Raw genomic sequence first — 14,366 nt, 5'->3', positions numbered from 1 at the left:
CCAGCACATAGAATTAAACATCCGGAGTGCCTGTATTGACCTCGCAAATAACATGCAGACGCTCAGAGGTTTTAGGATATACCAGCAGTGTGAAATGTCCACTGAGATTTTCAAGGTCGTGACTCTTGTTTATAACCTACAAGACCACAACTGACACCTATACGCTCCCCTACGACATGTCAAAAGAATATGTGGCCAGAAAAATATATTTTACCATGAATATTTTTGAAGAAGGCGCTGCCACCAGAAAGCGTCAATACTGACTGATTACACAAGGTGCTTACTGCATCCATCAACAGCAGAGAATTTAAATGGATCAAGAAACGTACCTTCTTCATATGGCCGGTAGCTGTGCCCAGGAATACGACAGTGTAGTCGCCGGTGGACGTGGCTGCCACGGCGGTGAGATGCGCGTCGAACACCAGCACTGGTACGGCGGCAATGGGCTGCTCACCGCCCAGAGGGGTGTTCACATCAAGGCCGCAGAAATCCTCTCCTATCGTCTGCAGTTTCTGTAACATACAAACAGGTTCACTTCCTTAATTACCGCACATTTACAGAAACTGTTCTACAAAGTATAAAATATGGCAGGATGGCTGTCCTCTGGGTTGCAGGGCCGTGTAGTCTGGCACACTAGACCAGTGGTATTCAACTTTTTTGATCGCGTACCCCCAAATACAATTTCTCTTCAACTTTGTACCCCCAAAGTTGTTGGTGTATAATTCAAGTTATACATAGTATATAATCTACATCTAAAATAAATTAAATAAATTGCATTACTGATTATTCAGTTTTTATCATAAAATAATATTTTTTTTAAATTTCACGTACCCCCTAAGATGTCTTCGCGTACCCCCAGATATAATTTCTCTTCAACTTTGTACCCCCAAAGTTGTTGGTGTTTAATTCAAGTTATACATAGTATATAATCTACATCTAAAATAAATTACATTACTGATTATTCAGTTTTTATCATAAAATAATATATATATTTTTTTAAATTTCACGTACCCCCGGGGGTACGCGTACCCCAGGTTGAATACCACTGCACTAGACAGTGCTACTGCCCAGAAGACAGCCATCTTCGTGAGGACCTCAAATCCTTCTACATAAAAATGGATTAGAAAATATTATTTGGGGCGATCTAAAAGAGATTAGTGCTATGGGTACCATACGCAAATTTAAAAAAAGACGTCATTATATACATCGACAGTCTGTCTGCAAATATAAGGGAAAAGAGGTAATCAATTTTATATGATATGAAATCTGAGTGGGTTAAGGCGGCCTACACAGTTTTTTGCACAAGAAATGAAAAAGGTAGGTTGGCATGCCTCGAGGGTGTTCTTGGGAAACACGGAGGGGTGAGGAACGATTTAAGAAAGGAAGATACATACCCTCTATAGGAAGATGGAGAAAATGTTCTACAGGCCTATATTATAATTAAATGTTTGGAGAAATTTGTTTATTCAGTTTAAAATGGCTTATTTGAATAATTTTTTTGGATATTATCCATCGTCTAGTAAAATATAAAACGTAAAACGACGTTTCGGAGATAGGGATTAGCTCTATCTAGTGGGCCCAACTGAGTAGGAACCTGAAGACGGAGATAGAGCCCCCATCTCCGAAACGTCGTTTTACGTTTTATATTTTACTAGACGATGGATAATATCCAAGAAACTTTTTATTCAAATAACTCTTCACCATCGTCAAGAAGTTTTAGATTTGTTAAAATGGCTTATTGTTAACGATGAGTCAGCTTAGATGATGATAAATTCTAGTAATGCTGTTGAATTAAGGTACACAGGAAAATACTTGTATCAAATTTCTATAGACAGGAGAATAAAATTAAAAAGTTATAAATGGGAATGCGGAAGGGAAAGGTACGCTTCTACAAGCAAGAATAAAGATAATAGTGATATTAGAGATAGTTATGTTAAAACTATGTACACCGAATCCTCGGTGTAGTCTTCTGTACAAAGAACTCAGCGTAATAAATGACTGATGAATTACAGAAGACGATGCTATGCGTAGAACTGAATCTCAGTACAAGCTCTACAACTGCAGCTACGGGAAACAGGTAACACCGAGGTCACAGGATCGCCACCTTGTCGTGCCAGTGAGAAGCGAAGATCATGACTGACGGGCAAGATCCCGCTATGTAGGAACTGAAGTTCTCACGGCGGTAAAGATGTCGATGTTGGTCCTCTGGGTTGTAACGCCGTGTTGATACCAACGTTTCAGAAGAACAGACTTCCCTCACGGGGCTGAAGCCACTTAAACCCTGAAGATGGAGGGAGAACGTTTCTCCGAAACGTTGAAACCACCCACCTGCAAGTCCAAACGGCGTGAAATTGAAGCTGCTTGAGACGACACGTTACTAGATGCTTTCAATACAACTGACTGATCTAGAAATACTTTTTCTGACAGCATATTTCACATGACTGACCGTATGTTACACGTTAAATAACTCGTGGTTTGTGTGTACGTAAGTAGCTTCTTGAAACTTCTAATGTCCTGTCAGCGTGTAGATTTTAATTGGAATGTTTTGTGGCACGCAAAGTTTTTGCAATAGTATGAAGTGGTTTTTTTTTTCAAACCTGAATTCGCTTCATTAGAGAAATGTAGGATGAAAAAAGTGGAAACTCCTACATAACCACACATCAGAAAGTTCTAGCAACACCATGCCCCAGCGGCCAGAAAATGAAATATTTGCATAAATGATCCGAACACTGGCAGCCCAGCTACCATTCCAGGGTGTCAGAATTCGCCTTCGCCAAGAGTTCAAGCCATCCTTTGCTCACATACATTACATTCCCTCGTGATATTTAACCGACAGTCCGTGTCATGTTACCAATAGGTCTCTGTCCTAGGCAACATAAATACAGACTACACCTTCCCAATCTGTTAAGGATCCATTTTGATACAAAACTGTATTCATGGATGCTGCACCGTGTAGTCTCAAAACATTTACCAACGTTTCAAAAATATTTACTACCTTCCTTATCAGGGACATTCTAATATCAACCTCTGATTTCCCCCTAGATCTGCTACGTGTTCTGCTCATTTCGGGTCATGAGAACAAAACCGTGTCTGTATTTCTCATCTCCCCAGTGCATTCTACATGCTCCAGCCCATTACAGCCTCCTTGATTTGATCATCCTAATAACATCTGGTTAACAATACAGAGTGGCGGGAAAATTATTTTTTAAACTCTCACCTAAATATCGTTGTCCGTGAAAATCGGCCTTAATCTTCAATGATACACATCAAAGGTTAAGAAATTTAAATAACGAGAAATGTGATTTAACGCGGTACGGCAAAAGCCAAAAGTGTTAGCAGTCGAGATTTGGCAACGTCACATACGGTCACTCCGTCCTACAATCCTACATTAGTTATTTATTTTATTTATTTAGTGTTCTGTCTGACGACAGGTCCGTATGAACAGGATCCTTCCATCCTTTTCTCGGACTGGGACCTGTTCATATACGTTCTTGGCAGATGATCCAGAAGTGGTTTGCCATTGCCTTCTTCTGTGTGTGAATGGGATGCCACGGAGAAACCGGGGAAGCCCCCGGAGGAAAACTCCGTGTTGTCCAGACCACGGCCTTGCCCAACACAAGTTATAAATTCGGGCACCACCGGGAATCGAACCCGAGACCCCAGGATTACAAGGCCAGCGTTCTAACCGCTAGACCACCGTGGCTATCCTACACTAGTAGAGTCTTCTAATTCCACCTAGTGTTCAAGCAGACGGCGGACGTAAGCCTGTACGAAGTGGTGAACGATAAATTGGATCAAACCAGTCTTGTTGTGTCCAGCTTAAAGCGTACCACTGACCCATGAAAGTGACTTTTTACGGTATTAAAAGTGTCAGCCGGGCTGACATGGCTAACAGGAACGCTCAGCTCCTGAATACAGATTTCGAAGTTGCAGTATTTATGACAATGAGGTTACTAAACGTAAGCATTTAAAGATACTAAAGATAACGCGGATACAAAACTAGTTCGATCCCGTTAATCAGTTACGGGTAAGTCATTCAGAGATGGTTCCCTTGGAGGCCACAGACGTTTCCTCACTGGTCGATGAGTCCTCTTACTGTCTATGCCCGGGGCCCGGTCCGGATTTGCGTCGTTAATATACGCCCTATGGCTTGCAGGTAAGCTTACGGACGCAAATGACATGCATGCATTAACTGTCGTAAATCATTTAATAAATTGTGTTTGTAGGAATAGAAGTTTACCTTGGACAATTTCTCAAAAACAAAACAACTGAAAACCAATGTAATAAAAAACAACACTTCCTGACAGAAATATTCCTAGTAAATTATATATCTTAATTTTTATTATAATAAATTATAGACCTACATATTACATGTTTTTGGGGGCTCATCACATTGCAGATTGCCGTAATAAAGCTATTCGATATTTAAAATGCTCAATACCTTCACCTCATTGTCTTCTCATATTACTTTGTCATTCAAATGTAAAGTTTCTCTCTCGATTGAATGTAATTTCCTGCAAACTGCAACTTCCTCTCCATTTAACTTTGATTTGTGGCATTAAACCATTTCACTTCAGCGACGAAACTAGTTAACAGAGACGACACGCGGCAGACTCAGAAACTAAACATCCACTGGAACAACCAAGCCAACGGTCTAATCCAAAGTGCAAAATGTATCTGCAGATAAAATTGTTGTGGGTGCGATTTGAGGTTTTCGCAGTGGTGAGGGTGGTGTTCCTCAGCCCTGAAGATGTAAACAGTACACGTCTTCGAAACAATGGTATCTACCGACACGTCTACACGGCGCCGAAACCCAGAACATCACCTAAGTTGTAGATGTAGGCCAATCACACAAAAATATAATTTTAAATGTATTATTATTATTGCTTATCAAGTTCTTTTGTCTTCAGACAGTCTTTTGATCTATTTTGCTTTAGTCAGATAAAAACTTGAATGGAATACCTGGACATCTCTACAGACGCCAGGAAGCATGAGTGAATCCGGTGGAGGTTTATAGGCCCTTGTTACACTCGTTTACTTTCCCAAATCTATTACGGTTATGCAGGAGCTTTTTTTCGGATGGCCTAAATTTTCATACCTTGCCAATTAAGAGGCACTCGAAATTTCAGAAATGTATCTTTGTTCACTGTCGATTCCTCAAGTAACATTTTTCCGTCCGCTAGATGTGAAACAGTCGCAAAGATACTATTATATTCAATAAAAACTTGGTTATAAATAATGACATTTTAAAGTAACACCTTTTGGAATTAATAGCCTTTCGTGAATTACGTTATTTTATTGTAATCTGTTCGTTGCTATTCTGATTGCATCTACTCGTATTGTCTTTATTCTTTAAGCTGTATAAATACATGCCTGACCATTTGCCTGTTGATGAAGCACACTAGAATAAATAAATAAATAGAGTAAACTGGATTAAACTGGCTCACCCCCTGTAACAAGCGACACCAGAGAAGTCCAGGGACTAACTCTTTGAAGCCGAGTGGGAACCATACGTACCACCAGCTTTAACAACCAGTAATCCTGTATTTTGCCCACAAAATGTACGTCAGTTACATACGATTCTCAGAGTAAACCCCGATTATTTCCCTGAAAGGCACAAAATGACTCGTAGTTGTAATTGTTATGGGTTGTCTTCTCTGAGACAGACTCCTCCGACTTCTTTGTCCCACACCCACGCCTCTGCGGCGGTCTTTGGCGTCTTTTCCTTTACCTTCAGTACTGCTATTATTGTCAGCAGTCTTCCTAATGCTTTGTTCTTCGTCGTCATAAAATATTTTTGTTGCCTGATGAGGCGTCACGTCGCGCGCGGCATTCCCAGGACACAGACTCACGACCACCGCCTCAGGGCCTATCGTCCGTGACTCCGCTGTCGTTCCAACCTCAACTCGTGCAGACTTGGATGGTTCAAAATCATTATAACGCGACAGCCCAAGTGCGGACCGAACGTCGAGTCCTATCTGCCCCGCAAAGTCTTACTTTCTTAATTTCATTATGTTCGAGATTTCCGTCTTCTGGGTTGTTGCGCTGTGTAGTCTGGTCGATGTTAACCAACGTTTCAGAGGTCATACTGCCTCCGTCATCAGAGTATGAAGATTTCTGTCTTCTGGGTTGTTGCGCTGTGTAGTCTGGTCGATGTTAACCAACGTTTCAGAGGTCATACTGCCTCCGTCATCAGAGTATGAAGATTTCTGTCTTCTGGGTTGTTGCACCGTGTAGTATGGTCGATGTTAACCAACGTTTCAGAGGTCATACTGCCTCCGTCATCAGAGTATGAAGATTTCTGTCTTCTGGGTTGTTGCACCGTGTAGTATGGTCGATGTTAACCAACGTTTCAGAGGTCATACTGCCTCCATCATCAGAGCGGTGAGTATGAAGATTTCTGTCTTCTGGGTTGTTGCGCTGTGTAGTCTGGTCGATGTTTACCAACGTTTCTGAGGTCATACTGCCTCCATCATCAGGGGGATGAAGATTTCTGTCTTCTGGGTTGTTGCGCTGTGTAGTCTGGTCGATGTTTACCAACGTTTCAGAGGTCATACTGCCTCCGTCATCAGGGCGATGACGGAGGCAGTATGACCTCTGAAACGTTGATTAACATCGACCAGACTACACAGCGCAACAACCCAGAAGACGGAAATCTTCATACTCACCGCTGTGAGAACCTCAAGTCTTTCATTATGTTCATTTCGGCTTCTTATAGCTCTGTGATTAAGAATATGAAAGAACATCATATCTGAGGTCCTCACGACGGCGAAGACGTCAATGTTGATCTTGTAATGTCTTCTGAAATACTAGGCAGTGCAGTTTGGCAGAGCGCTGAATGGCCGTCAAATACTACCAGACGTCGCCTTCATAGTCGTCGCCGTGAGAACCTGAAATTTCAGTGTGGTTTTGTAGTTCGATATCAACGTTCCTCTGAAACGTTTGTATTACCAAAGTCCATACGACGTAACAAATGAGACCAAATCACTTTTATTGGATAACTTCGCATTAGTCAACTGAAACTGTAGCCCATGTTCAAAGAGTGTTCCAATTACTCTCGCACCAACCGTCGAAGAGCACTGAATTCCTGAGCGGAAAACTGAAAAACTTGAAGTTGTTCAATTTTCGTCGTTCAGCACGAGAAACTGGGACAAGCGTGGCGTCGGAGCGGATAGAGGCAACAAATATGCGAACGCCGATGCTAGCTATAGTATCCGTCGTGGCCTTTTGCGTACATAGAACACGTGCAACAAACCACATGACAGAAACTTCCCACATCCAGTGTATTCCGACACAGAAAGCCAATATTCCTCGGTGTGGTGTCTTTGGAAAACAAACGCGACATTCTTCATTGAACATGACGCACTACAACAAACTGGCTTATGTGATATGTCCCTGCAGTGTAACCTAATGACAATTCTCTTCCGGGCGCCCCACCACGTCACTTCTGGTTACAGACGCAACGTAAGCATCGCGTTCATCCTGGGACCCCAAGACAAAACCGGATCGCAAGAAGATTTATTTCTGCAGATGCTACAGCGAAAAACAGCCTTCATATCTAAACTCTGAAATTAAATCCCAAGCCAAGTACAACGTACGCGTGACATATCAACTTAAATCTAGAAACGCCTCTGAAATGCACTAACTATAATAAGAGTGTGGCAGTCTTCAGTCGTGGGAATTTGGAGATGGGGAAACAAATTCCGTTCCACCGTTTCAGTTATGAAATTTCAAAGTAACGCCAAATTTTAAAACTACGTTTAATAACAGGAGGATCACAGTGTGGGAGAGATAAAACTCAGACAAACAAGGGAGACAAGTTACCAAACTCCATAACATTATTATTTTTTATTTAGTGTTCTGTCTGACGACAGGTCCATATGAACAGGATCCTTCCATCCTTTTCTCGGACTGGGACCTGTTCATATACGTTCTTGGCAGATGATCCAGAAGTGGTTTGCCATTGCCTTCTTCTGTGTGTCAATGGAGTAATTGTTGGGATGCCACGGAGGAAAACTCCGTGTTGCCTAGACCACGGCCTTGCCCAACACAAGTTATAAATTCGGGCACCGCCGGGAATCGAACCCGAGACCCCAGGATTACAAGGCCAGCGTTCTAACTGCTAGACCACCTCATCTTATTATTATTTAGTGTTCTGTCTGACGACAGGTCCATATGAACAGGATCCTTCCATCCTTTTCTCGGACTGGGACCTGTTCATATACGTTCTTGGCAGATGATCCAGAAGTGGTTTGCCATTGCCTTCTTCTGTGTGTGAATGGGATACCACGGAGAAACCGGGGAAGCCCCCGGAGGAAAACTCCGTGTTGCCTAGACCACGGCCTTGCCCAACACAAGTTATAAATTCGGGCACCGCCGGGAATCGAACCCGAGACAACAGGATTACAAGGCCAGCGTTCTAACCGCTAGACCACCGTGGCGTGTGGTATCCATAACATTAATTTCAATAAAATGTAACTTCCATGACAAAAAATAGTGAAATAAAAAGAACAAATTATGCCAAAAATGTCTAGGAATCAAAATAAAGACGAAGAGCCCGTGTGTGTGACAGAGAAACGTGGGACGGGAAAAGGGCGAAATAGATTAAGCAAAGCCAATTACTTTCTACACATTGCAGTGCCTTCCTCAAATAAAGAAAAAGGAAAACACCGATTCAAAAACAAGTTATGGAAATTCCGATTACCGACTGAACAACCTACGAAGGTCCACACAACATTTTGTAGATCAATTTCAAAGATTGTGTGTTTTGATGAACTTCATAAAATATATATTTGTCGCCATATTTTGAATGCAGCCAAGCGGTTCAAAAGCAGGCGGAAAGTAGAGAAATTACAGATATTTTGACTTGAGAAAACGCGTTTGCGGCCACAAAATCCACTTCCGAGACTTGACTTAACCGGGGGAGATGACAGAGGGATGGACTCGTACATGAATTTCATTCCATACTTTAACTGAATAGAGATTAAAGAAGGCTGAAAGGAGGGATCCATGCGAAAGACCAGAGGATAATATTAAAAAGGATCTTTGAGGAAATAGGTATAGTGGATTTGATTCGTGTTTCAAGCCAGAGGCCGGTTGTGGGCTCTTGTGAACACGGTAATGAAACCTCGGATTCTATGAACATCGAGAAATTCCCTGACTACCTGAGCGTATTACCAGCTTTTCAAGAAGATCGGTCTTCCATGGAACTTGTTTAGTCAGTCAGATACTATAAGATCTTACCTCATTCATAATTTTCACCACCAAACTGTGACCATCACTTTTAGTAGCATTTGCACGTACGTAATCAATAAACCAATGAAATCATTAACTGAACGTTCATTTCATAACTTCATTTAACAAAATCTGTCTTTAGTCAGAAGCTTGAAACCGCTTTGGCTTCAGGAATTTTTTCAGTATCAGGCTTAATTGATGTGTCATACGTCTTGACTTTCTTGATTTAATGTTCTTAATTAAGGCCTAACCTGTAAGCTGCTCACAGCGATACGTATTTTCAGATGCCAACGTCATAAATAGAACGCGTTTCCTGATATCAGATACCTATCTTTTACAGCAATCATTGATATAATTGCATGCGGGCCGTACGCGAGCCAAGTGTTGCGAACCCCTGTAGTAAAAGATGTCACACCTAACTCGAGGCTTCGCCATCTGCCCCAGTGACTCATTCATCGCTCGAAGACTCCTCGATAGAGGTCCATGTTTCCGTAAATAAAGATAAATATAGAACCAAACTCTTCGTTTGATCGCAAAGGGGCTTCGTACCCTTAAAATAAACAGCTCGACACAGTTCAGCGTTGGTAAAATGCTGTCTTTTGATCCTGCGTTCCGATTTCAATAAAATTTAATTAACGAAACAATATTCCGCATCATTGAATCTATGGAAGATCCACTTGTACAGAGAATGAGAAACCCTCATAATATTCCAAATTGGACAAAAGGCACGCGGAGCGCGGTAATTACAAAAAGATATAAACAGAAGCCGGGAAATTCAGCCGACTAGAGCTACTGTGCCCGTCATCCATGCTTACAACGCGGGTCTGCATTTATTTACACTGCCTGTGTACACACACACAATTTGTTTAAACCTCCAGTCGCAATACGAATCAGGCACTGTAATAATGAATGCTCATAATGCAGAAGAATTTTGCAAGACTGCAATGATAAAATGACTTGTCGGTTCACAGAGGACGGATGTAGCTCGACGGAGAGCGCAGAGACCACAGCCCACGACAACATTTCCACTGGGTCGTGACCAACTACACGACATTCCAGAAATCGTGTGGACTGATTCTGAATAGTTTGCCACAGAACAGAATCCACGAACGTTTTGAATATTGACGGTAATACCACTCCTACTGTCAGGTGTTCAAGAAGTTACCCTCTTTTAAAACTCCTGCCCAATGAGTAGGCTCGTGTAGTCAGGGCGATCGCCCTCGTGAAAGCACCTCTGAAACGTCGGCAAAACTTCTACCAGACAGCAAGGCGTCGTCTTCATACGCGTCGCAGTGAAAACCAGAAGTCCGACAATGTTGCTCACAACTAGGTCCTGTGCACCTAATACCATTTACAGTTTAGTATATAATTTCTTATATTGCTTAAAATATTGTTACGAGCGTCCCTAACCATAAGCGGGAGATTGAATACATAATTCAAAATCACAAGTTCACTCTGATGGAACTGAACTATCTACTATTGCAATCACCAGGGGCAAATTCTCAGTTTCCCAGAGGAATGACACCAGTCCAGGCATTTACTGCGCCGCGTGGGTAGCCATATCTATCGTCTGTTTCCCCGTAAAACAACAGGAGTGCTGGACTCATGTTAGTTTACTACTAACTCAGTTGACTCGCCATAAATAAACCACTGAAATCCACAGCGACTTAAATAGGTCATCCCTGCAGTAAAAGAAAAAGTCAAAAGCGCATGGTTCATGCAATCAGTGTTCCTTCAATATTATGTGGGTAATTGTGAAAACAACACGAATCAACTCTATACCCAAAAGCATGCTAATTATCAACCTTTCGAAAAATAATTAAGAATAAAATAAAGTATTTGCTAGCGTGCTTTATTTTTCCAGAATGTGAGTTTCGTTGGACTCATGTGCATTTTTAAAAGACCGATTCAAATGTGACAATCGCCCTCGGTGGACTAGTGTTTAGCGTGCTCGCCACTGGACCCAAGGTTCGCGGGTTCAATCCCGGCCGAAGTCGATGGATTTTTAAAGGTGATAAAAATCCGTAGCACAACTTCCTTCAGTCCCATGTCGTAGATTTACGGCATATAAAAGAACCTTACAAGCATGAAATGAGATGTTTCTTAAGCAAAATTCCGCGGTCATTTCTCACCCAATTCTCTCCTGATTCACTGCTTCACTGCTAGATGGCTCTGGCAGTCAAATCAGGAGTGAGCAGAATTTGTGCAGAGTCAGTGGGCTAGTCACCCACTACTCTTAAATGCACTCTTTATCGACTATGAAACCTCCGAAAGGAGGCCCTATGCTCCTCCTAGGAGTTACAGGATCTATCTATCTATCAACTGTGATGGTCCCGGAAACCAAAGATTCTATTGTTTATCAATTACCGCCAAATAATATTTACATATGAAGATGGCTGTCTTCTGGGATGTTACGGCGTGTAGTGTGGTAGATACTGAAACTTTCAGAGGTGCTTACTGCCTCCATCAAGAGGGTACACATACCAGAAAACAGCCGTATTCATATTCGTGGCTGTGAGAACCTGATATCTCAAACCTCACACTGTGAAGGTAGTTCAGATATACTATCCGCATACTTATTCAGAATTAAACCATTTCAAAGCTACCCGTTCAATACTTCAATAAAAAATTATATAAATTATTCCGCCAATATGTCTCAACTACATTGACAGAATTGTTAATCCCCAGAGGTTTGGATTACGAGCTAAGGACGGATGGACGGGCCACACGCCTGCCTGTCTTGCCTGCCTTATAAAACACGTAATTTATGTGACTTGTGCGTGTTATTTAAAAACCACACGTTGACATGAGCAATATGACAAATGTTTCGAGAATCACATCCAACAGAACCAGAATATTAACTGTCCGAACAATCCGCAGCGCTTTCAATATCCGTTATAAACCACGATACATAAAATTCCCAGTCCGCATTCCGTCAGGTAATTATTAAACATTTAACCCCCTTTAATAATCATAAAATACCACAACGTATGATACCAACTTCATGCAAAGCGACCGTAATCAAACATGCATATGGGTTTGGTCCATTAAACCATAAACTGTTCACTCCTGTACCAACTCAACAACCTGAATAACTTGTATCATCTGACCTCCTTAAAATATCCCATACGTCACTAAAACGCTGTTAAGTGCCTCGAGAACAAACTCGCAGATTAATTAAATAACAAACAAAGTTCTTGCCGTTGGTACACAATAGGACTGTAGAAAGGCTTTCTTGTGGTTACTTTTGTGAAGACATTGTTTTACTCAGTCCCTACACTCAAAGTGATAGATATGCAGTATATCAAACACCACTGGCACTCTCACCCCACGGGATATGCCTACTCACACAGCCCTAAACCATCCTTCATTATGGCGTTTGCACAGCACGACAGATTGCAAACAGCCCACACAGTATTAATGCACTGTCTACGAAATGGACAGCCTGGCATCGATCACTTGCAAAGGGAATGTTTCTCCTTACCAGTATCTTCATGATCTGTGTGTAGTTTGTCAGATTTTTAGGTTCTCAAGGCTGTGGCGATTATGATGGGTGTTGGACGTGTTCTACGAAAATACATCCCAGAAAACATCCGTCTACAGTCCGTGGGTACAATGCAGGCCTTCCTGGTGGTAAATGTTGAAACGTGAACCTAACCAGTCCCTCGCCCCGTGTAAACCATGATATCCGATCGAAACGTGACGGTTGTCACCTTGGAGAACAAGGTATGCAAAACCCACACATCCCGTTAACATTCCAAAATCGACAAACAACATCTTTGCCAACATTACCACTGCAATTACGTCTCATCCTTTGTCCTCTTATTAGTAAGGGAAAGAAATCGGTTTCAGAATTTAATGTAAGGAGAGTCCATCGATGAAGAATTCCACGCCCCAGTTCCTTCGTCCTTAACCCTTTAAAGCCGAAGATCGTCTGAATATTATTTATGAATTCAGTCCGTACCGCGAAGAAAACACTACACCTCACCATTACGAAAATCAGCTGATTAACCCTTTGAAGACGAAGATCGTCTGAATATTATTTATGAATTCAGTCCGTACCGCGAAGAAAACACTACACCTCACCATTACGAAAATCAGCTGATTAACCCTTTGAAGCCGAAGATCGTCTGAATATTATTTATGAATTCAGTCCGTACCTCGAAGAAAACACTACACTTCACCATTACGAAAATCAGCTGATTAATGACGTTATCCTGTGCCTGCGGGTCAGGACTCCGAGATGAAATCCTTATCTCAAGCGTCATGTTACGTGACGAGCAACAGTAGACCTTCGACTTTTGACTTTTCCACATACGGGCCAGTGATATGTCATATAATGGCGGTGTAATAAAACTGATGGTAATGATGAACAATTGACTAACACCGTTCAGAAAACCTCTCTCAAGAACTCTTGAGTTGTGGAATCGTAATCTCCAGTCCAGACTACACGGTACTACAGCCCAGAAGACAGCCATCTTCGTGAGAACCTAAAATCCTACTTCAGAATAAGAAGACAGTAAACCACAAACAGAAAATTATACACGAGAATGTAAAGATGGCTGTCTTCCGGGTAGTTGAGGTGTGGAGATGTTCACAGACGCCTCAGAGGTGCTAAATGCCCCGATCATCACGTCGATGAGTTTGCCTCCATGCATAAATTAAACGATACGAAACTTGAATGCAATTTGCTAAAAGAAAAGAATGTCAATCTGCTTGTCGATTCCAAAGTTATTAGCGAGACTAGTGAAAAATGGACTTTGGTAACTTTCAAGCATGAGTAGAATTTAAAGAGCCTGAGAAACAAGCTGTTTGAACGTTTAGTCATCGAACTACATTTTTAAAAAGTTAAAACCTGTATTTCGATACGGGAAATAACACGATTCAGCGAATGGATGAATGAATGACGGCTTATCGCACAACTCAAAGACATAATCCGGAGGTTCATCGTTAAAGGTAAGTACATGCAACACCACCTATAAAATTTAATAACTCTGCATTCTGTTCACAGATAAATTTCTTCTGTATGCTCTTTTCTCTCCTCCGAAAGGAGGCCCCTATCTGTTTAGACATTTGGTGGGACTCCTTGGATGAGTGATTAGGCCATTGCAAAACCTGTACACGGGATAGCG

The 14,366-nt window shown here is 41.8% G+C and overlaps 1 protein-coding gene across 2 annotated transcripts in view; it reads right to left on the bottom strand.

Annotated features, from left to right (window-relative positions):
- The window catches only part of PlexA (plexin A), a 173,554-nt gene that overhangs the window by 112,687 nt on the left and 46,501 nt on the right, over positions 1–14,366 (bottom strand). For both annotated transcript variants that reach the window (XM_087355990.1, XM_087355991.1), the window contains exon 3: positions 330–512. In XM_087355990.1, coding sequence (XP_087212116.1) covers positions 330–512 — 183 coding nt within the window. The remainder of the gene's footprint in view (positions 1–329; positions 513–14,366) is intronic.

The sequence above is a fragment of the Zootermopsis nevadensis genome, unplaced genomic scaffold (assembly GCF_977971745.1).
Source record: "Zootermopsis nevadensis isolate Lab colony 2312 unplaced genomic scaffold, Znev_1.0 Znev_ptg000025l, whole genome shotgun sequence".
NCBI classification, from domain to species: Eukaryota; Metazoa; Arthropoda; class Insecta; order Blattodea; family Termopsidae; genus Zootermopsis; species Zootermopsis nevadensis.
This window is presented reverse-complemented; position numbering and strand designations above follow the sequence as displayed.